We start from the raw sequence: 22421 nt of genomic DNA on the forward strand, positions 1-22421 counted from the left end.
GAGGATTACTACTATATACAAACCATCAATCTCTACTACTTACAAATCACCAAGGGGTTCCAGTTCTGATTTCCCTTCGCGCAAGTCGCTCCCCACTGCCTCCCGAGATGGATTTCCCTTTCCTGGAAATGTTAATGTCATTTGGTCTCTAAATGTTGTGGTCAAGAAAGCGAAGCTTGGAGAGAATTACCTTTTGTATGGGAAGCATTTATAAAAGGTACCTTTTTCCAATAGACGTGGTGGAGACAAAGCGGGTACTAGGATCCTCGATTGAAGAATGTATACATACATGTAGGTAGAGAGTAAACTGTACGCCCACGAAATGTCGATCTGCACTGCATGTAAGCTTTGGGAAGTTCGAGATAAAGTTACCTTTTTTTTTTTGCATATAGCACACATAGGGATGGTCTAATAATAAAGAACCTCAGGTTTCAGAGGCAAATACTGAAAATCCAAAATCACGTGACCTAGCATTTCTCCTTCGTAGGGCCCGATAGGGACCCTGCGCCACTCGCGACGTGGTGCATATATCTACTACTCTCGGTGATATCACATCAAGGTCCGGTGACAGCGTCCCGGATGTATTCGTCAATGCAACAAGTCCGGCTCTCGGTTGCACGCCCTTGTCGATTTGTTGCTCGCCGGCGTTATTCCGCACCGCTGTCCGCGCGACGATTCCATCTGTCACGAACATGGCTCGCATCACCATCCCAAGAGCCCCACGATACCGAGTCTTCAGCGCCAGGGAATGTTGTCGAAGACCCCTCCCTCAAAACTGAGAAGATCCCCGACAATGGCACGCCGGCGACATCTCCCTCCGCCGAGTCGGCCAAGTCGATCACCAAAACCTACGGATCTGCCGTACGCCGAGCGATGCGAAATCGAAAATCCTCGCAACAGACTTCACCATCAACAGCGACTGTTCCCGCCTGGTTCTACGAGCACAATAAGTTGTCTCATAGCAGTGAAGACCACCCTACACAGTCACTACACCAGGTTCAGATAACCAAGTCAGGGTCACAACAGGAGGCGGAGGAGGTGCAAAGTGAGATCCAGGCTTCCGGGGGAAATTCCGACCCATCTGCATGCAGTGAACCACCGACAGCAGCGGGGAATCGGTATGCGGTGGCCGAGGAATCATGGGAAGAGCTGCGGGCCTCCGCCAAAGCAGGCTTGCGGTTACCAGCTGCAAAATATGCCAAAGAGCCTTCGGTAAAGAAGTCGCATCTGGCGCTGCACTACCCGGGTAGTGATGGCATACCATTCCTAGATGCGGTGGTGAAGAAGCTTGCCCACGAGTTGGGCACTGACCTGGTGACCCTTAATGCCCAGGATATTGCACAATTGTTCAGCGAGCAAGATCTCGCAGATGTTGGAGTAACCTCGCCCATTCGATCTCTCGGCTATGATGTATATCGGCAATCCGTCACAACTCCATGGTCGGAACTTGAAGACCCCGAAGGAGACGGCGAGGATGACGTGACTGAAATTGCAGGTGGTCCCCGTGGTATGCGCGGCGATATCAGCACACCTCGGTTTATCACAATCGAGAGCAGCAAAGAAGCCGGTGACATCCCGCTTCCAAACTGGCTTGGGCTGAAAACTCTCCTGGGGGGATCTATCAATGGCCAAACGGATCCGGATCCTGGGGCCGGAGCCTCACGAAGTGGTCAGCGCGCTGAAACTCGGTGGATTCAATTAGTCAACGAGCTTCTTGGCTCACCAAGTCAATCGGCCCAGTCAGTCCCCATTGAAACAACAGAAAATGTCGAAACGAAAGCCAGCAACGTTTTGCCAACTCGAGACATCATCATGCATATTCAAGACTACCGTGACATTCAAAACACCCGAGAGGGGTCCAAATTCATTACACTCCTGCACAAAGTCATCCAAGATCGGAGAGCTGCAGGGTCCAAGATTCTGTTGATCGGAACTACCTCGCAGGAAATTCACCACTCACCCTCACAAGATGGTGCTGGTCTGCTGCAAAATGTTCTCGATGATCAGTTCTCGAAAACCTTGTTCATTACCCCTGCCATGAGCTCGAAAGACGCTGAAAAGGTCTTCGCAGAAGACCGAAAGAAGCGCACTATGGATATCAATATTCGCCACATGCAGAGCATGCTTCGCTTCCGATTACATGAACAGGCTCTGCCTGTAAAAGATAACATCTTGAGCGACCGAGCTTGGCCACTGGAACCTTCGACTATCAAGGAGTCAGGAATCGAGGATCGGTACTGGTCGTACAATCAAGTGCATTGGATTTCTACCCTTGCACTTGGCTGCGCTGAAGCCAACGAGCCTCTCGGGTTTGAGCACATCCGCCGTGGAATTGAGCTCATGGATAAAAGTGATCGAGTCACCAATGAATGGCTAAAAGAGAAGTCACCCAAGCAGAAGGATTCGGAAACGGGGCAGACCAGAGACCAGCTGATCGCCTCTTTGCGCAAAACATGCAACACGCACGAGAAAAAGCTTCTTAACGGTGTCGTTGACGCAAAAAGCATCCGAACCACATTTAACGATGTGCATGTGCCCCCCGAGACCATCGACGCCCTCAAGACCCTGACCTCTCTCTCACTCATCCGCCCCGAGGCATTCACATACGGTGTCCTCGCCACCGACAAGATCCCCGGTCTTCTCTTATACGGACCTCCAGGCACCGGTAAGACGCTCCTCGCCAAAGCCGTAGCTCGCGAGAGTGGAGCAACCGTCCTCGAAGTTAGCGGGTCTGAAGTGTACGACATGTACGTGGGCGAGGGCGAGAAAAACGTGAAAGCGATCTTCACACTTGCCAAGAAGCTCAGTCCCTGCGTAGTCTTCATCGATGAAGCGGATGCCATCTTCTGCTCACGTACCGGAGCTAGTAGCCGCACCTCCCACCGCGAATTGATCAACCAGTTCCTGCGCGAGTGGGATGGCATGAACGACCTTTCAGCATTCATCATGGTCGCCACAAACCGACCCTTCGATCTGGACGATGCTGTCCTCCGTCGTCTCCCCCGCCGTCTACTAGTCGATCTACCAACCGAGGAAGACCGCGAAGCAGTCTTGAAAATCCACCTGAAAGAGGAGCAGCTCGAACCCTCCGTCGACCTTGCTGAACTCGCCCGACGCACGCCGCTGTATTCTGGTTCCGATTTGAAGAATCTGTCGGTGGCGGCTGCACTGGCTTGCGTTCGTGAGGAGAACGACGCAGCAGCCAAACACACGGGTGACGAGCCGTATAGCTACCCGAAGCGTCGTATTCTGACTCGTGCGCATTTCGAGCGCGGAATGGAAGAAATCAGCGCTTCGATCAGTGAGGATATGTCTTCGCTGTCGGCGATTCGGAAGTTCGACGAGCAGTATGGTGATCGTAAGGGTCGTCGCCAGAAGAGTCCTGGGTGGGGATTCATTCCTGGTGCTAGTGGTGATGCTTCGGCTGATTCGGCGCGTGTTCGGACATGATTTTTTGTTTCATTGGAGGTTTCTCGCCGGCTTGTATACTGGGTCATTTTACGTGGATTAGGGGGGAATTGGGGTTTCCCTGTGTACTTTTAGCGATATGATAGACCTGTACCATTACTCAAATGTATATACTGCCATCCATTTCTTGGGCAATAAACTCTTGCATTGTTTCCTATTTACATGCTTTAAATTAGATCTACAGTGACTAAATGTTTTTCTCTACATCACAGATTATACATAGAAAAGTCGCTTGCGCAAAGTATGCTTTTTGATTGCCTTCACATACATTTATGTCAAGGATTTCAGAATCTAGCCTTGAGGGTACTAGTTAGGTAGTACCTAGCTGGCTATATCTGCCCAATTATAGATTTCTCGCTGTAAACACAACATATTTGAGTGCTTATTGTGTAAGGACATTTGCAATTAATCAATTGAAATATATTCTAGTCTTTCCGGTTGGGGTTTGTCTAGTGAAGCAATGCTAATATAGCTGCAGGTAGAGGCAATTTGTGTTGCACATTCACCAGGTTCCTACCTGTGCATGACAAAGGCTTCTTTCTCTGTTTATTCTTTCAATATAGAATACATCAGAGGCAGGATGTAAAGAAACACACGGAATTCTTGTAGGATTAGGGATATAAGGCGAGAAAAGTGGCTAATTGCTCCATCATCTCCCTACTCCCCATCCACCACAAGGAAGTATTCATCCTGCTCGGTCTATTCGAACTGCATAAATCCTTCTGCTGTCAAGTAATAGTTGCTAGACTTCAATATGCCGGTAAGCAGATCCGTTACAAGCAGTGGGTATAAATACTAACGCCTTGCGTTCTACAGAATCCATCGGGGTATTTCTACAGCTCCAACAAAAGCATTCGTGAAAAACAGATCAACTAACCGATACATATCAGTATTTCCATCACAGAAGAATGCATATCTGCATTCAACCAGCTCCGATCAGGACCAGAAGGCACCAGACCGAAGTTCATAATCTACAAGATCTCTGACGACTACAAGAGCATTGTAGTCGAGGAGACATCTACAGAGAAAGATTGGGACTTTTTCCGCGGGAAGCTTTGGGATGCAGCCGACAAAGATGGGAACCCGGTTCCACGGTATGCCGTCTATGACATGGAGTACGAGGTTGGGAGTGAAGGGAAGCAGTAAGACATTACTCCAGTGATTTAATGAGTGCAGTGGAATCTCTTTTGCTAATTCCAGTCCCTGTGTGTAGGACCACGACCATTTTCATTGAATGGAGTCCTTGCTGCGCGTCTCTCCAGGTAATTCTGCTCTATCTTAACAATAGGCAGAAATTGGCAATACCTCTCGATCTCAAGGTATCGATTGATGCAGACTGCATGGAAGACCTCGAATGGGCATTTGTCGTGAAGGAGGTCAGTGAGGAGCTAGGTATGGGGAAATGATAGCTAGGTATGGGGAAATGATCGGCGTTGCTAAAGTACCACGCATGAAGAGGGATTGTTTCTTTAGAACGAAGTAATGCAATAGGAGCAATAGGCGAGGAATTGGATATGAATTTTTGAATTTTTGAACTGGTCTTTGAATCGCGCCCAACTATATTTCTTGATATGCCTTTGCAAGGGCAAATGAGTTTATAATTGCATGATGCCACATCTAGGCCCTCATCTTAACCAGCTTCCAATGTTGGTATAGCGCGAATCATTGACAAGGATTAATAGCACCACTTGGCGTTGCGCCACTCCATGTGTTGGGCTCAATAGGCGAGGTCCTTTTTTTTCAATTGCCTCGAATTAGTTTGTGTTGCCCATTGTAAGACTATGAGATTGTAGTTTAGAGCAACCGACGAGTATTTTGGAAATGTCAAAATCAAATTAAATAGAAGAAAGATGAAAGATCTTTAGGAAAATGAAAAGAGACGAAATCAACGAGAGTTGAGGCTTGTATCTCCGCATTCGGGCACGTGCCATATGACATGAGTCTGATCATCCCGCCACATGACTTTGCAAAAGACCTTCAAGGTTGCTTCTGTGTTTTTTGCCTCTGTACTGGCTTCTTTGCTGCCTTCGAATTTCCTGATTTTGCGTCTTCTAATAGTTCAGAACAGGAGTGCACGGGCAAGCAAGAAAACCTTCGGGCAAAAAAAAAACCTTGCTCCAAAGCTCCCCACTTTCTCACCCGAGCAACCCCCCACATCCAGAACAAATCGTGAAAATGATGGCCACCGGGTCTAGGGATACCTCAGTTCGTGAGGCCAAAGTCTTCGTCAAGGAAGTCGTTCGCAATGACTGGGATTTTGACGCCGGCGTTCCCTCCCCGTCCTCCGCCGATGGTACCCTTTGCCACAACCGCGAAGTGTGCGAATGGCGAGTCCGAGAATTCGACACCCCAACCTCGGAACTTGAACCCCAGAGCTCAGATAGCGAGCAAGAATATGATCCGTCAGCCGTGCTGAAACTCGCCCCCGGGGCTGCAGGCATCGAGCGGCGTCGCAAACGCCGTAGGCAAATGGATGACGAAATGGCATGGAACGAAGGGCTACGCTTGTGGATGGCCAGGCGCGATGCGTGGTGTGGCGCGAAGACTCGGAGGCAGATTCGGGCGGAGGACCAAAAGCGCGCTTTGGCTGGTGCCCAGACAGACACAACAGATCAGTCCGATGGCGTGGAGCTGGGAGAAAATGGCGCGACTTCGTCTGGTTCATCCCAATTCGCAATGCCGCTTGCCCGGGGCAGTGAAGGTGTTGGTGCCTCTGATCTAGCGGTCCGGACCGAGACGTCGCTTTCCATCGCGGATCGGGAGAAAAGCGAGGCGCTTCAGGAACGGGTGGATATGACCTCAGGACAGCAAGATGATCTGGAGGAAGGATTATCCACCGCGCCAGACGAGGGAGCTAAACGGAAGGCTTCGTCAGATACCAACATCACAGAGCCGGATCAGAAAGCTGCCGCAAACGCGCCCACTCAACTTACATCCTTCCCAGCAGTGGAAGACCAAACGGAAGAGGAGAAGACGGAAGAAGAGCTTGATGAACCACTTTGCCCCGTTGCCCCGCCTTTCATTTCAAACGACAACCCAGTTCGCGCTACCATTAATACCGCAATCTATCCTTCAATTTACACCAAGGTTGTCGCGCAAGGCATGACCCCCACCGTCCCCGTCAACCTTGCCCATTTGACCAAAGCCATGGTTCAAGGCTGGAAGGCAGACGGGCAGTGGCCACCAAAGCCGGCCGTGACATCGATTGTCCTTGCTGATGATGCCTCTGTGCCCAAGAAAAACACAGATCGCTCTGCTGAGGAGGCGCCACAAGGTCGGAGGAAGAATAGCATTACCAATGCCGTGAAGAAAGTCTTCCATTTTGGATCTCATCCTTTCCATCGCCGCGGCAGCCAGGATACCGGACATGGAGCCGGGGGCCCGACGGCTTAAGTGGATCTTGCTGTCTATCATCCGTCGATCATAAGTAATTGCATAGCCATCAATCAAAGTGCCAGTCGAGGAAATGACTTCCACTGACTGGGTTGCTCTGGCTTCATCGGGCGTCTACTCTGGGGGTTCTATTTATGTTTTCTTGCATGTTCATAATCTGAGCATGCTGGTGTTTGATTTACTGTCTAGCTCTACACAATGAAGAAATGTCATCTGATGTGTAATTTGGTTCAATCTTATAGAGCAGGGCAGTTTTGTTGGCCTCGTTGGTAGTCTTCTACATTTCACTCCCTATCATATGACGAACGGTTAAGCCGACGACGTTATATTACTCCACAGCATTTTGAACCAACCCATTATATCCTCTAGCCTGAATATTTTCCTGCAAATTTTGGCAAAGGAACAGGTATATTTTAATCTCATGTCCGATTTGAAATAAACACACGGACTAGATCTACCAATGGTCATACAGAATTCGCCTGAAGCGAGAAGCTGTATGCATAAGCGCCCAAGCCAGTCAAAACACCCGAACAAAGAATTGCCCCCTGATTTAAACCTCGGAAAACACCGATGGCTTCGGGCCTGGCCAAGGCTTGGTTGTGCGTTCGTGAGTGTTGCGTACGGGTTCGCCGCTACGCCGGCTTATTTCTCCTATTTTGCAACTGCCACTCTGTTAGTGTTCAACTAGCGCCCCACAAAATCCCCATAGGCTTACCTTTTTAAGCCTGGAACTAACAAAATTGATAGATGTGTCGCTTGAAATTCCATGTTTTCGACCCGGTGGCCGTGTTGACATGTCGGGGGGAGATATAAGTCCCCTGGCTGCTGCAATGGACTGGATCCTGTTGGCGTTGTCTGGTTGTGATTCCATTTTATACACCGCAAGTCGTGAGTGCTGTCATGATCTGGGGCTCATTACTCCTCGCGTTGGCAGCTACTGCGGTGGCCTTGCCTCAGCCAGACAAGAATGTGAAGTGCCCTTCGGGAGAGGAGCTCGTTCGTTTGATCCGACATGAGCACGAGGGACCCTCGTTTTGCCGGGAGCTGATTCATAGCACTTGCGCTACCGTCACCCACACAAAGAAAGTGCACCCATGGCCGACTACCGTCAAGGTCACGCATACCATAACGGACTATCCACCCAAGGTCACCACGACATCGACGAAGCAAGTTACCTCGACGACCATTCGTGCGGTTACCAGTACCGCAACGCAATATGCCACCTCCACTATCACTGTACCTGTGACTATCACTAGCCACACAGCGGTGACTGTTACAGATGTCAAGACTGCCCACTTAACCAAGGTAGACTACGAAACGACCATCCGGTCCTTTACGAGCACTGCCACGAGCACCATCGGCCAAACCATCACTGATAATGTTGCTGTCACTATCATCGAAGTTTTGACCGAGACCGAGACAACGACCAAGACCAACACAATCACAGGTTACTTAACTACATTCGTTACGGAGTATATCACTGATATCGCGACTGCGTTTGCGAGCAACACATTCACTGATTTATCGACTGCTACTGTCACCAACTATCACACGGAGACCATCACTCTTTCTTTTACTGATACTGCCACCGAGACAACTACTGATGCTATCTTCTCTACGGCTACCCAAGAGGTGGATGTTACCGCCACCGAAGTCCAGCTGGCTACTGTTGTCCAAACGGACATGGAAACAGCCACCAATGTACTCCTCACCACCATGATTGACTACACAACCGCTACTCAGACCACTTTTGTGACGGATGGAGTAACAGTGACCACTGATGTCGTCGTGACCGCGCCTGCTAAGCGCGGGGAAGTTGCTCCAGAGGGACATGCGTTCCACACGCCCCCGCCCCTACGGACAATCCCTGAGCGGGATTTGATCACCGCTTGCTCTGCTTTGCATCTTGACAAGTGCACCTCGACGGTCCTCACTACCAAGACAGACGCGCAGCCCACCGTGACTAGAACTTTGACCACCCATTCTAAGGCGCGCGACCCCCAAACGGTGAAGGTCACGAAAACTATCACCAACTATGTCACTCACTTCACCACCAATATCGTGCGCACTCTTTTGACCAAAGCTGTGACTCGAACTTCCACGGCAAGCATCGTTGCGACCTCAACTATCACGGATGCCTCTACAACTACTGCAACGGACATCGCGACGGTTACTGTGACGGACGACTACACTACCACTGTGATTGACGTTGTTACAGCCGTATTCACAACTGATCTTATATCTCTGATAACTTTCGATTTGACTGCCTACGAAACAGCCGAGATTACCCAGGATGTGACTGTCGATGTGACTTCCACTGCTACAACCGACCTTATCACGACTCAGGGCACCACCAAGACACTCGATTTCACCATCAGCCAGACAACCACTGCTACAGCTGATATCACTGCCACTGAAACTATATCCACAACAAAGACGGAGACCACAACAGCCACAGTCGCCATCACCGAAGTGGCGACTATCACCTCTACCTCCACAATCTCTGCCACAGTCACCTTGCCAACAACCATCCACACTGCCGCCACAGCCACTGTCGATGCACTGAGCACGGTCATCACAACCTCCACAGTCGACGTCACCGTCACCCAAACAGTCCTTACCACCACGACCACAACACTTACATCAACCGCCACCCCAGCAACTCCAACTTGCGGCGTGAACCTGATCCAAAACCCCGGCTTTTCCAGTACCACTATAAGCCCATGGACACTCACTACCACTGGTACCGGCAGGTATGCGATCGTGGCGGGCTACGATACCTCCAACGCAGTCGACCTCTATACCGTTAGTGCCGGAGCCAGTAGCTCCAAAATCACGCAGACATTCGATACCGTTGTCGGCAATACATACAACTTCTCGTTTTACTACAAGGCCCTGGGAGGGAACACCGCTAGCATCATGATGTGCACTTATGGTGGAGGTGCTTTTGCTATCAACATAGGCTCAATAGTGAGGAATGTCTGGAGGGAGGCTTCGGTTAACTACGTTGCGACTTCATCGTCTCTGACTCTGACTTGCGGTTTGACTACCCCAACCGTGAGTTCCATTTACCTTTCCGACTTTTCTTTTATTTTCATGTGTTGATGCTTCCTTTCTATATATTCTCTTGTAATATTCGATTCGTCACTGAGCTTACTATGTCACCACAAATTTCATTTTCTTCTATAATCTTATAATCTTCTTATCAATTGCACTGAACAATGATATAGCCAACCTTGGAAGCTCCCTAACTACTATTACTCTTATAAAACTGGATAAACATTGGGAATATTCAAGGCTTTCCAAGTCCATAATTGTATTGATTCGCGAGATAATACAGAGCTGTTGTAAAGGTCTATGTTTAGCTATGCAACCCCAGCTTCCCTTTCAAGTTTAACCTGATTAAACCACCATCCGAACTTTCAGTTTATCACCCTGTACAATTTCCTCCTCCCTTCCAAGAAACTCCTCCATATCCCAAGTCACAGATATATACCGCGCCGCCAACCACTCCCGCCTCCGTTCCGTCAAAAACACAAGCGTATCCGCACAAAGCCTCGGCGTCTCCGTCAAGACAGCCTGCGTCTCTACAGGTAAACGCTTGCCCATATCAGTCAACACCCCACCAGGATGCACAGCAAAAGTCAGAATACCATCCGGCCCATGATCAGTATGCAGAAACTCAGTCCATCGCTGGAGCGCAAGCTTACTCGTCTGATACGCCGATCCGCCGGGGGAAATGAGATGCGCCGCGATGCTACTAAGATTGACGACGATCTTCTCTCCTCCCTTGGTCAACATTTGCGGTAGAAACGCCCGCGTGACCAGATACGGCCCTCGGACATTCACATTCCAGGTCCGCCACCACTCTTCCGGATCGCTGTCGGCGATCTTGGCGCGCTGCTCTAAATAGCCCGCATTATTGATCAGGATGTCCAGACGCGGGAATGCTTCGTTGACTGTTGCAGCGGCGGCTGCGACGGATTTCTCTTCTGTCACGTCTAGCGGCACGACTACGATTTGGGGCGCGGGCTTTCCTGATGTGGAGGCCGCCTCGCTAATGGATGTTGCGAGTTCGGTCAGATTGGTTCTTGCGCCGACGGCGATGCCGGCGCATCCTGCGCGAACGTATGACAGCGCTGTTTCTCGGCCGATGCCTTTTGATGCTCCCGTGATGAATATGTACTTTGACGAGAGATCTTGCTTGGTAGGGTCAATTGCGGGATAGGTGTCATGATGAGAACGGGATGTAAAGCTGGATCCTATAGTCACGGAGTGGAGGTTGTGTTAGTTTTGGTCTATTATTAGGAGAGGGATTGGGAGAAAGCGCTGGGAGATATACCTGTATGGTCTGTCATGATTGCTAGTCTATACTGAGAAAACGATGGACGTGCGAGAAGATGGTAGCTGTTCTCTCGAGATGAGATGAAGATATATACCTGAATCGCATCATTTGATAAACTATCACGATAGTTCAGTCCTATCTCAATCCGGGGTCTTGGTGGGGCGCCGGGGATATCGCGCTTCTTCGGACATTCGGCAGACACAGAGTCCGAACAGCCGCACTGATTAGGAATAGAATTCCTATGTATTCAGCGATCATGCGGAATATTGTATTAGAAATACTATCATTGTTAAGGGATTTGGTGATAGATCAGTTATCAGGTCCTTGTAGTTATTAGAAACAAGTATCAATGAAATTAGGAAGACGAGTGAGTAGAAGACAGTGGTGACTCGAGGCCTTCTATACGCCTATACAACTATGCTAATTGGTATAGGGAACGAAAATGATATGAATATCATTATAGACACCGAAAAGGAACACCGAAAAGGACGTCACAAGACTACATAAGTGGCCGAATATTCTTGTCTATGTAAAAAGAAAGACTGGGGGGATAGTATTGATAATGAAACAAAAAAAAGCAATATGGGTATAGAAGTAGGCGATATTACAAGGTCCTCTCGTTGGTATCCCCCCAATGAAACAGATCAATCCACGGAAGATCATCGATAGGTAGGTCATACATATGCGCAACAAAATCTATCCTGCTGTCATTGGGCGACATAAGCTGCACAGCAGCGGGTCTGTGGCTGTCGTCCCGCAACAGTGTCTCAGCTGCCATACGCTTGACCTTGCGCAGAGTGATCTTCGCCTGCGCCCAACTCGGGCTCAATGTCTTGAGAATGCCTATGATAAGTGAGATACGGTCGTGAAACTGGTCCGGAGTGCCATATGCGCCGGATAAACAGCATGCTGACAGTTGTACCAGGACGGCAAAGACAATGCCGCAGATGAAAAACGGCGTATGCTTTTGTACTGGCACTTGCAACGTAGCAAGCTCAATAAGCTGCTTTGAGGCCACCAGGGCCTTGACGCCGTGCATATTCCTGCTGTAGACAGGTAGCAGCTGTTGCTGGCGAATAACCTTGCTGGCACCCGGAATGGTTGCCACAAGATCGCTCCGCGGGAAATGAAGGTACATTATGCAGAACTGGATAAACATGTGGCCCTGGAAGAGCATTTCATCCTCACTATTACACATGTCGGCCTTAGCCGAATCCAGGTGGTGCGGCCACGCCGCCAGGGCGCTATCGATTATCTTGACATGATCCTCGTTCAGATCATGCGTCCAGGCGATGGCGAGGACCCGCGCCAGAAGGCGTATCGCCCCAATCCGATAGCTAAATGAGGAAAATATGATCTCCTCCTCGGAATAGATCCGTGCGTCGAATTGGGCAAGCGATAGGGGTTCGTTTGTGAACGAACCTTCCAAATAAGAGGACTCATCACATGGAAGTAGCACGTCCGACTCCGCGGTATGACAATGAAAGCTGGGCTTTCGCTGCAGCGCAGCCATAAATCCATCTGTCACGTACAGCTCCCACCACGTCCTGCGCATGCTCTCCTCCTCGAGAGCTGATCGCATGCCATGTACGATTGGGAAGCTTTTCTTGTGCATGCCTATCTCCAGAGCCAGGGACACGGCTTGCGCGAGGACTGCGGTGCACTCTTGGATTTCATTGCGAGCGTGTATTGCGATTGAAAAGAGTAGTTTCGCTTGCACAAGATGGAATTTGGTAGCGGGTGTATCTTCGGCTACAGCTTTGGAAAATTGCTCGGTCACCTGGCCAAGGAGCGTGTCGCTAGAGACAGTACTGGAAAATTGACTACCCACAAAATGGACCACCAGCCTGAGATAACCCGGGTAGGCCTGCAATGCATAGAGATTGCGTGGTACCAGGATCGGGTGAGCCGCATGAAAATTTGCGTAGTATAAATTGACTAAGGCCTCATCGTCTTCCACGGACAGAAAATCTGGTTCCTTCTGCCACTCAACTGACATTGATGCCAAGTGCGGGACCTGATCCTGTCTTGATGGATGGCTTGGAATACCTCGCGCTATACTGTCCACGCTGGGCGGGACATGACTAGTCGCAGATACCCCAGGGCCATCCTGGGAAGACAAGGGCGATGAGATGCGATTGACAGCAGGGCGAGCTGTGGCTTCTTCGTTGGGCCTACCTTCCCACGCGCTTGATGGGGTAGGAGCACTGGGAGAGTGATTACTCAGATCAGTAGGCACCGGAAATGTAGGCACACGATGCTCCGCACGTTCTGGTAAGGCTGTCGTCCCCAAGGGCTGATCAAGATGGACTGCCCGCCTCTTCAGGCCCCTTCGAGATGGGAGATATTGGCATTGTGCCCCGGATGAGATGCAGCGCATGCAATTCGGGATCGCCGTATCACACTTGACGTGTTTCCGCCGACACTCCGTGCAAGCTAAGGGGGCAAGTTTGTCGATTTCGTCGACAGGACTTAAGGTGCGAGGTGCTGCGCGGGGTCCGGGCGCAGATTTTGTTTTGTTGGAGGCCATGGACGAGATTACTTCGCCATTCCAAATTCAAAAATCCAACAATCCAACGACTAAGTCTGGAAGTCAAGAAGAGTCATTTCGAAATTATGGTTCCTGTACTTTGCAGGCGAAATATTGGTCGCTTATGGCGTGACGGGAAAAAGCTTACTAGCAACGACAGAGAGGGGCGAGACCGAACTCTTATCGGCACCGGAAGAGTTGTATACATTCAATGTTTATATAAAACCTTGGCCTGGTCAATGACCCAGGTAAAATGCAAGATAAAAGGCCCACGAGAATTTGCTGAGATCTATCCGGACGAAACAAAACAAACCATCATGATACATTCGAATTTTAGGCTAATTTGGAGGGAATCTTGATCAGGCCCAAGTCCGCTGCGCCAAGGGCCATTTGAAAGGCACTCTCCACATCATGTTCGCTGATCCATGATGGGTCAGGCCGATTACGGACTCTCTCTTCCAGCATCTCATCCGTTTCTGTATTTCCACCCTCCAAGTTTTCCGTCTTGGGCTTCTGACCAATGACCTGCAGATGCACTGCACCAAGAATCTTATCGATGTGTGGCTTCCGAGTAGCCTCGTAGAGGCGGAAAACCTCGGCGAGCTGTTCGATCGTGGGCTTCCTCGATTTTGCAACGGCTGCAGGCCAGACGTGGTTGAGGGCGAGAAACAGTGCATATGCATCATCAATCGCGAGTGACCCTCCGGCGGCAAAGGCACCCCCATGTGTGTGGGCTGCATCCCCGGCCAGAGTTACACGCTGAGAAAAAGTCCATGTGTCGAGTGGACGTCCAGCCATGTTGGGATACAGTCGTGTGTAGGGTGTCGCCTTGATCAGCGAGCGGACAGCGGGATGCCAGTCCTGTGAATTTATTGCCATGTCAGTCCGAACATAAGAGCACACGAATTGGCAGCTTAGAAAAGGCTGGAACCGGGTTGGAACACACCTTGTAGAGTTCCCGGAATGTATCCAGGTTATATTCATCATCCCATTCCGTTTTGTCCGATGGATCACTTGGGTCGGTATGAAGCCCCCCTACTACGGTGAACATCCCCTTGCCGATATTTGAATGAAAGAAGCTTCGGTCGGGACCAATCTGTGGCGAAGCAATATATCGAGCATCAAGTCAGCAGCAGATTCTCAATTATAGAACGTGGGGCTTACAACGGACCCAGTGGGAGGCATCTTCGGGAAAGTTAATGTCTTTCACCAGTGAAGCGTCAAAGACAGAGCGCATTGCTGTCCAACCAGTGCGGCGAAGCGTGTGATCTGGCACAAATATTTTGCGGACATTCTATATTTTCGGTCAGCAATATGGAATCTTTCAAGGTTGGCGATAGAGTGTCGCCCTCGGGCTCTTCATGAAACCTCTCTCCCCATGTTGGGAGACTCACCGAGTGTATTCCATCAGCACCAATGCAGATATCCGCCTTGGCAGTGGTATGGTCCTCAAAGGTCAATGTCACTCCCTCCTCGCGATCAGCAAGAATGCTGATGGTCTTCTTACCCATGTGGACAATTTGCGAGGGCACATGTTCCAACAAAGCTTGATGGAGGTGTGCACGATGGAACCGCGCCGTGAAATGCTTTTTGGTCTTAACGGTCTTGTGGATGTCACGAGCCATCACCTCTCCGGTCCGCCAATGCCGATATATCATTGGATAGTCGGATATCTGCCGTGAGCACACGCTGCCATCGAGCGCATTCTCAACACCGAGCTTCTCCAATGTCCGGAGCCCATTGGGGCCCAGGCTAATGCTAGCCCCAATCTCTCGGAAGACCTTGGTTCGCTCGTAGATTTGAACATTGACTCCCGGGTGCTGCAACAGGGAGATTGCAACACTAAGACCCGCTATGCCACCACCAACAACAGCTACCTGGAGCTTCTGGGACACGTCAGCGCTAGCATCCAAACTGCTAGTCTTGCATTTGTTGGGAGTGTCGTGCATGCTGAGCTTCTGTGCGTTGTGTGTGTCGTAGGCGTTAATAGGTTGCTGAAGTTGATAAACTAGACAGACAAAAAGAAAAGTGGGCGAATACAAGTAAAGGACTTGGAATTATTTCGAGCATCTCCGTGATTTCTACCAGAGAACTAACGAGGACGCTAAAATCGCTTCTACAGGCTTGACTCCGAACGGGGATTCAGATATCCGTCGACGGGATTCCCCCGGACATTGGAACATTGGAAAAATGGAAAGCATTTTCGCTCCGACGGGCTTTGCCCGGAACGGGGATCGATAGTGATTGCAACAAATAACGAGTGCTCGGAATTTTCGCTATCGGCGTCTCTTCGGGGATGTTCAAAGTTAATAATAAAGTTCCCCGATTGTGCTAGATATTTAAGTTGACGCCATATCTAGGAAAAATGATAAACGCCGGCATATAGTAACTTGAAATCACGACACTGATACCTAGCTATGGCCTCTACTTAGATAGATACATAATACGCAGTGATAAAGGCTTTCATCTATCTCTTTTTTTTTATAATCATTTGAAAACTGAAATATACCACTGACTCAGATCGATGCCGCGTTATCAATCATGGCCTCAGAAAAGCAGACACCAACCGTTACCACCCAAGATGCGTCCAATGTGGCTCTGCAAGAGGAAAATCCACACCTGAAAACAATCACTGCCAATAAAGCCGATGAGACATTGAAAATTGTCGAAGAGTATGGTGGTGAGATAGGAGCACCGACACCACAGGAGTCAAAGAAACTGCGAAGGAAACTATATTTCCGTCTTGTTCTGCTGTTGATCGTCATTGACTTGATGCTTTTTGTATGTTGTCGATCAAGTTATTATGCTGCCAGTGATGAATTGAAAAGACTAATGTGTCTCAACAGATCGACAAAGCAACCTTAGGTCAGGCTGTGCTCCTTGGTATCATGGATGATACCAACCTCACTAATGCTACATACAATAACTTGAACACAATCTTCTACACAGGTAAGTTTAGAGGAAATAGTTTTATGCAGATTTAGCACACCTTTTCGCTAATACAGCACCTAGGGTATATTGTCGGACAGATACCGGGACAATTTTTGATTCAGCGCTTCCCCTTAGGCAAATACGTCAGCATCTCAATATTCCTATGGGCAGTGATTGTATTTTGTCACGCTGCTGCAACGAGCTACGCAGGCCTTATCCCCCTTCGCTTTTTGCTGGGATTTGTTGAGTCCGCCTTGGTGCCTGCAATGGAAACCACCATGGGGATGTTCTTCACTCCACACGAGCTGCACCATGTTCAGCCTATATTCTGGATATCGTGTGTCGGATCCAGTGTCCCAGCAGGACTGCTTGCCTATGCCCTGCTTTTCAGCAAGTCCAGTGTGAGCCCATGGAAATTCTTTATGGTCGCTACAGGTGGCTTGACTTTACTTCTCTCGGTCCTATCCTGGTTCTGCTATCCCGACAATCCGGGAAAAGCTAAATTCTTGACAAACAAAGAGAAAGTCCAAGTCATCCAGCGAGTTCACGAGGCAACCAGAAGTTCCATTGAGCAGAAAACGTTCAAGAAACATCATTTCTACGAAGCATTGGCCGACCCTATCACCTGGCTCTTCACTCTAGCCGCCTTTTGCCTCAACCTTGCCAATAACCTTGCTTTCCAGATGAGCATACTGTTGCTTAGTCTGGGAATTGGAAACCTCGGATCCACCCTCATCACGGTTGCGTCCGGTGGCTTCGCGGTTAGTGTTGCGGTCGTAGCCTCTCTTCTTCTCCGTTTCTTCCCGGGCTACAGTGCCTGGTGGGCAACCCTATGGGTGCTTCCTGCTATTGCTGGAAGTATTGGTATGGTTGCACTAGCCTGGGACAAGACCCTTCCTTTGCTTACTTGTCTTCTGCTTGGGGTCACAACGTGGGGTATGACGTATATCATCGCTTTTGTTTGGGCGTCATCGAGTTCCGCAGGTTATACAAAGAAGCTGACACGCAATGCGCTGTTTATGATGGGCTACGGTATATCGAACATCATTTCTCCGCAACTATGGAAGTCTGAAGGCCCACGATACTACGGCACTTGGATTGCTCAGACCATCGTTAGCTTTGTGTTGACACCGCTCCTCCTTCTTACTATTAGGTTTATCTTACTGAGAAGGAACAAGGAGCGACGAGCGTGGATTGAGGAACAGGCCGCATTAGGAAACTATGGAGAAGGCTATGTTGAGGAAATCGATGCGGATGGAAATATGGTCAAAACGAAGGTTGACGTCTCTGTCCTTGACCTCAGTGATCTTGAGAACAAGTTCTTCATCTATCCACTCTAGGGGAGGAATGGCCCACAGGTATATTCTTGTTGCCGCTTATAAAAAGAAGGGCACTAACATTTTGAGTCTAATATAGATCATCCAAGATATAGATACCTCAGATATTGAAGTCAGTGATTAGGGGAGGCTTTGGTGGAATCAACCTGTTATAGTCACTGGATGTATACAAGCCCTATATAAATGCGATAGGGACTCTAGAAACCCAGACATAATATCTTCAAGACAAGAATAGTGGGCCTTGTGCTTTTGGTAGTCTTTAAGATGTCTCAGTTTTAGAAAGACGGAAAATGGCGTAATTTGTGACTCCAATTTCACCCAAGTACCACTTTTGATTCTTCTTGATTTCCAATGTTCTTTTGATTCCCCGTTTCTATCTCTGCCCCTCATCCCCCTCATTCCCCTCGCCCGCGAATTTCTTCTTTCGCAATTTTTTTTTTCGCATACACAGGGATTAATACTTCCTATCTCTTCTTCCGCTCTCTTTGTACAAGTTTCATCAGCCAGATATCTCCATATGTCTACGTTACCTGCACGAGATGACCTCAAAATCAGGTCATCTCTTCCTTACTGGAACTCCTCCCTGCCCGTGGAAAGTAGAGTTGATGATCTCCTAAGTCGAATGACTCTAGAAGAGAAGGCGGGCGTGATGTTTCATACTATGCTTGCAATGAGCACAGGTGGAACAATTGCGACTGATGTGCCAAAGCTGAATCGTGACAGCGCCGAAAAGTTGATTCGTGGCAAGGCGATGAACCATTTCAACCTATTGGGAAGCATCAACGATGCACGCACAATGTCCCAATGGCACAACGAAATCCAACTCTTAGCTCGGGAGACACGTCTTGGTATACCGATCACCCTTAGCAGCGATCCAAGAAATCATTTCACCAACAACATCGGAACCGGATTCCAAGCCGGGAAGTTCTCACAATGGCCGGAAGCCTTGGGACTAGCAGCTCTGAGGTCATCCGCTCTAGTAGAAAAATTTGCGGACATCATCCGTCGCGAGTATCTCGCGGTGGGATTGCGACTTGCCCTTCATCCTCAGGTTGATCTTGCAACGGAGCCAAGATGGTCCCGCATCAGTGGGGGATTTGGCGAGGATGCAGACCTCTCGAGCGAGCTAGTCGTAGCTTACATTCGAGGTCTTCAGGGCCCCGGACCCCTCGGTCTTTCCTCGGTATCGACCATGACAAAACACTTCCCCGGTGGTGGCCCGCAACTGGATGGAGAAGACCCTCATTTCCCCTATGGCCGTGAACAGATATACCCCGGTGACAACTGGGAGTATCACCTCAGACCTTTCAGGGCTGCGATTGAAGCAGGGACGGCACAAATCATGCCATATTATGGCATGCCTATCGGTACAAAGTATGAGGAGGTCGGCTTTGCTTTCAATCAGCAAATCATCACGGACCTCCTACGCAACGAGCTTGGTTTTAAGGGTATTATTTGCACCGATTGGGGCCTTGTGACAGATGCAGTCATCAGAGGTCAAAATTTGCCCGCTCGTGCCTGGGGCGTGGAACATCTTACTGAGATCGAGAGAGTACAACGTTTGATTGAAGCCGGCTGTGATCAACTAGGGGGCGAGTCTTGTCCAGAGCTGGTCGTGAAACTGGTCCGCGATGGCATTCTTCCCGAGTCTCGAATCGATGTCTCGGTACGCCGTCTCCTAACCGATAAATTCCTCCTGGGGCTATTTGAGAATCCCTTCGTGGATGTCGAGGCCGCTTCCACTATTGTGGGCTGCTCGGAGTTCTATGATGCCGGCCAGGATGCACAACGCCGCTCTTTTACATTGCTGAAAAACACGAACGACCTCCTCCCACTGACACCGGGCCTGAAAAGGAAAGTTTACATTGAAGGAATCTCGCCAGACCTTGTTCGGGCCCGAGGACTGATTGTTGTGGAAGCATTCGCAGAGGCTGATTTTGCCCTGCTACGCCTTAGAGCACCTGCTAAACCGCGTTCGGGGGGATTCGAGGCGCTTTTCCGTTCTGGGCCGATCGAGTTCGACGATAAAGAAAAGTCACGGCAATCCAGCATCTTCCGAACCGTTCCTCTCACAATCGTTGACATTCACCTTGATCGTCCGGCAGTAATAATTGAAATTTCCAATGCGGCCAACGCATTGCTAGTCAACTACGGCGCCAGTGATGAAGCATTCTTGGATGTGATTTTTGGTGTTGCCCAACCTGAAGGCAGGCTTCCTTTCGATTTGCCTTCGTCGGAGGAAGCCGTGCGGTCCTCTCGCTCTGATATGCCCTACGACACGAAAGACCCGATCTTCCGTTTCGGAGATGGACTACAATACAAACCTTCCTCTACCAACGACTCAACTTAAGTATCACTGGCAGAGGACTAGTCTGTATAGTGCGATTCTCGGAGAATTGAGAATTGAAAATAATATATAGATGTCTAATTTTAGAATGCTTTATAGTTCTATCCTGAGGCCAAAGTTGTTTGCTTTCCCAGAATCTATCACCCTATCCCTAGCTTCCTCCAAGATCCGTCTACGCCGCAACTGTTAGTAAGGCTAAATGGCGCAATTTTCAGAGCCAGAACAGCCCGGCGACCCTACGATTATGAAGCAAGACTGCTCTACCCAAAATTTACCGGCCAGTTCCCCGAATTTTAGTTCTGCGAGAATTGTGGGCCCCGCGCCGGGGTCTTCAGCTCTTCTTCGGACATTCCGAGGACGGAGTCCGAACAACCTCATGTTATGGGATAATCCCCCTATCTAATCGTCAAATATACGGAATATTGTATGAATCGCTCGTGATCAGAGAGATCTATATTTATCGGACACTTGGGCAAAAAACTAAAGCTTATAGTCCCGACTTCTCGCATACTAGGAACTAAGTTCAGAAAGAATACCGTTATACAACGATGTCAGAGCAGCACGCAAACGCACAAGCTGAATTCCGGATCGCCATCGCCGGTGCAGGAATCGGTGGTTTGACAGCGGCCATTGCTCTAGCGCGCCTATTACCCTCGAACGTGAGCGTGACTATCTTCGAACAGGCTACGGAATTAAAAGCGGTTGGCGCAAGCATTGGGATAGGACCAAATGGCCTACGCTCTCTTTACAAGCTCGGCGTTGACCCGGCGTTGATTGAAGAGTTCGCTTTTCGGCAGCCTAGTGGTCGGCCTTTTGTCTACCTCCACTGGTTGACGGGCGAGGTGCTTAAAGAAACCGCCCATCAAACAGTCAAAGATCCTCGCGATGCCATGGCTCGCTTCCACCGGGCAGACCTTCAGAAACTTTTGCTTGAGAGTTTACCTGAAAAAGTGACGTTGAAGCTAAGCAAGAGAGTGAAAGCTGTGCGTATCCAGCCACCACAGGAGGGCGGAGGCGTTCTGCTTGCTTTTGAGGATGAAACTACCTTCGAGGCAGATCTCTTGGTGGGAGCAGATGGCATTCATTCGGCGGTCAGGAAGGTCTTTGTGCCAGGACATAGTCTCCAATGGACGGGGGATATACTCTTTAGGTCTACCTTCGATAAATCTTTGGTGGAAAAGATTGAAGGTTTGCCCGACGATGCTGTATTTCACTGTGGACCTAACGAGAACTTTCTCTTTACATCCCGATTAGGTATGTTAGACGTTGCTTTACGTGCCTAGAGGGAGCATATGTTTACTAGGAAAGGAAAAACTAACATGCCACAAGGGAAAACCCAGTATACTGTCGTCGGTCAAACGCAGTCTGATCCCGATGATCCAGAAAATCCATATCGCACGGCAGAGTGGAATACGGAAGGGGACGTGACTAAATTGAGAGACTTATACAAGGTAAGTAGTGATCCCTACTGTATCCATTTCCATGCTTCAACATAACTAAACTATCCAGGGCTGGCATCCAACCGTGGAGAATATCTTGAAAGCGACACCAACCACACGACTCTACCCAAACCACCTGGGCACACCTCTCAAATCAATGGTCTTTGAAAGCCATGTTGCCTTGATTGGCGATGCCGGACACACTCATGGTGGCGCTTTCGCATCTGGGGGCTCCCTGGCAATGAACGATGCACACGCTCTTGCGTTAGCCTTGGCGCATGTCTGGCCAACCGAAAAGGACGCAAAGCCAGACCGTCAGCAAGTAGCGAGGGCATTGGCTCTATTTGATGGAACTCGGCGGCCTCATGTCAACAAGCTCATTGAACTAGTGCAGATTGGGTTGGCAGCCCGGCAGGCGAAATTAAGGGACGTGCGGAAGGTGGAGGAAACTGATGCAGAGTTGAGGGAGAGGATATCGGGACTATCGGATATCGCATGGCTTGCGGAGCATGATGTAGAAGCTGCATTCCGAGACTTCACACAAACTAAGGTTGCGAAGCTTTGATATCCAAAATCTGCCATATTGTTTCTTTAGTATCCTGTTGCTAGATTTAGATTTATCTCAAACGAT

General features: G+C 49.4%; 10 protein-coding genes across 10 annotated transcripts; 7 read left to right on the forward strand and 3 right to left on the reverse strand.

Annotated features, from left to right (window-relative positions):
• Positions 1-591: 591 nt before the first annotated feature.
• Positions 592-3450, forward strand: PEX2_093230 (ATP-binding protein; the record flags this gene model as incomplete). The annotated part of the gene is made up of 1 exon (XM_016746593.1): positions 592-3450. The coding sequence occupies one exon, from the start codon at positions 592-594 to the stop codon at positions 3448-3450; it is 2859 nt and encodes a 952-aa protein (XP_016600309.1).
• A 772-nt stretch (positions 3451-4222) lies between these two features.
• On the forward strand, positions 4223-4874 carry PEX2_093240 (Actin-binding, cofilin/tropomyosin type; the record flags this gene model as incomplete). The annotated part of the gene is made up of 4 exons (XM_016746594.1): positions 4223-4228; positions 4285-4295; positions 4359-4610; positions 4757-4874. The coding sequence occupies 4 exons, from the start codon at positions 4223-4225 to the stop codon at positions 4872-4874; spliced, it is 387 nt and encodes a 128-aa protein (XP_016600310.1).
• Positions 4875-5643: 769 nt separating this feature from the next.
• On the forward strand, positions 5644-6861 carry PEX2_093250 (DUF4050 domain-containing protein; the record flags this gene model as incomplete). Its single annotated transcript, XM_016746595.1, has 1 exon — positions 5644-6861. The coding sequence occupies one exon, from the start codon at positions 5644-5646 to the stop codon at positions 6859-6861; it is 1218 nt and encodes a 405-aa protein (XP_016600311.1).
• Positions 6862-7761: 900 nt separating this feature from the next.
• Positions 7762-9966, forward strand: PEX2_093260 (uncharacterized protein; the record flags this gene model as incomplete). The annotated part of the gene is made up of 1 exon (XM_016746596.1): positions 7762-9966. One exon carries the CDS (start codon positions 7762-7764, stop codon positions 9964-9966), a length of 2205 nt encoding a protein of 734 aa, XP_016600312.1.
• A 297-nt stretch (positions 9967-10263) lies between these two features.
• On the reverse strand, positions 10264-11219 carry PEX2_093270 (SDR family NAD(P)-dependent oxidoreductase; the record flags this gene model as incomplete). The annotated part of the gene is made up of 2 exons (XM_016746597.1): positions 10264-11123; positions 11204-11219. The coding sequence occupies 2 exons, from the start codon at positions 11217-11219 to the stop codon at positions 10264-10266; spliced, it is 876 nt and encodes a 291-aa protein (XP_016600313.1).
• A 591-nt stretch (positions 11220-11810) lies between these two features.
• On the reverse strand, positions 11811-13205 carry PEX2_093280 (fungal specific transcription factor domain-containing protein; the record flags this gene model as incomplete). The annotated part of the gene is made up of 1 exon (XM_016746598.1): positions 11811-13205. One exon carries the CDS (start codon positions 13203-13205, stop codon positions 11811-11813), a length of 1395 nt encoding a protein of 464 aa, XP_016600314.1.
• An 864-nt stretch (positions 13206-14069) lies between these two features.
• Positions 14070-15685, reverse strand: PEX2_093290 (FAD-dependent oxidoreductase; the record flags this gene model as incomplete). The annotated part of the gene is made up of 4 exons (XM_016746599.1): positions 14070-14597; positions 14683-14832; positions 14908-15030; positions 15131-15685. The coding sequence occupies 4 exons, from the start codon at positions 15683-15685 to the stop codon at positions 14070-14072; spliced, it is 1356 nt and encodes a 451-aa protein (XP_016600315.1).
• A 592-nt stretch (positions 15686-16277) lies between these two features.
• PEX2_093300 (Major facilitator superfamily domain, general substrate transporter) lies at positions 16278-18007 on the forward strand (the record flags this gene model as incomplete). The annotated part of the gene is made up of 3 exons (XM_016746600.1): positions 16278-16517; positions 16583-16685; positions 16749-18007. The coding sequence occupies 3 exons, from the start codon at positions 16278-16280 to the stop codon at positions 18005-18007; spliced, it is 1602 nt and encodes a 533-aa protein (XP_016600316.1).
• Positions 18008-18521: 514 nt separating this feature from the next.
• Positions 18522-20354, forward strand: PEX2_093310 (glycoside hydrolase family 3 protein; the record flags this gene model as incomplete). Its single annotated transcript, XM_016746601.1, has 1 exon — positions 18522-20354. The coding sequence occupies one exon, from the start codon at positions 18522-18524 to the stop codon at positions 20352-20354; it is 1833 nt and encodes a 610-aa protein (XP_016600317.1).
• Positions 20355-20899: 545 nt separating this feature from the next.
• Positions 20900-22355, forward strand: PEX2_093320 (Monooxygenase, FAD-binding; the record flags this gene model as incomplete). Its single annotated transcript, XM_016746602.1, has 3 exons — positions 20900-21605; positions 21681-21802; positions 21861-22355. 3 exons carry the CDS (start codon positions 20900-20902, stop codon positions 22353-22355), a joined length of 1323 nt encoding a protein of 440 aa, XP_016600318.1.
• Positions 22356-22421: the final 66 nt, after the last annotated feature.

This window comes from Penicillium expansum (assembly GCF_000769745.1).
Source record: "Penicillium expansum strain MD-8 chromosome Unknown contig313, whole genome shotgun sequence".
Taxonomy (NCBI): Eukaryota; Fungi; Ascomycota; class Eurotiomycetes; order Eurotiales; family Aspergillaceae; genus Penicillium; species Penicillium expansum.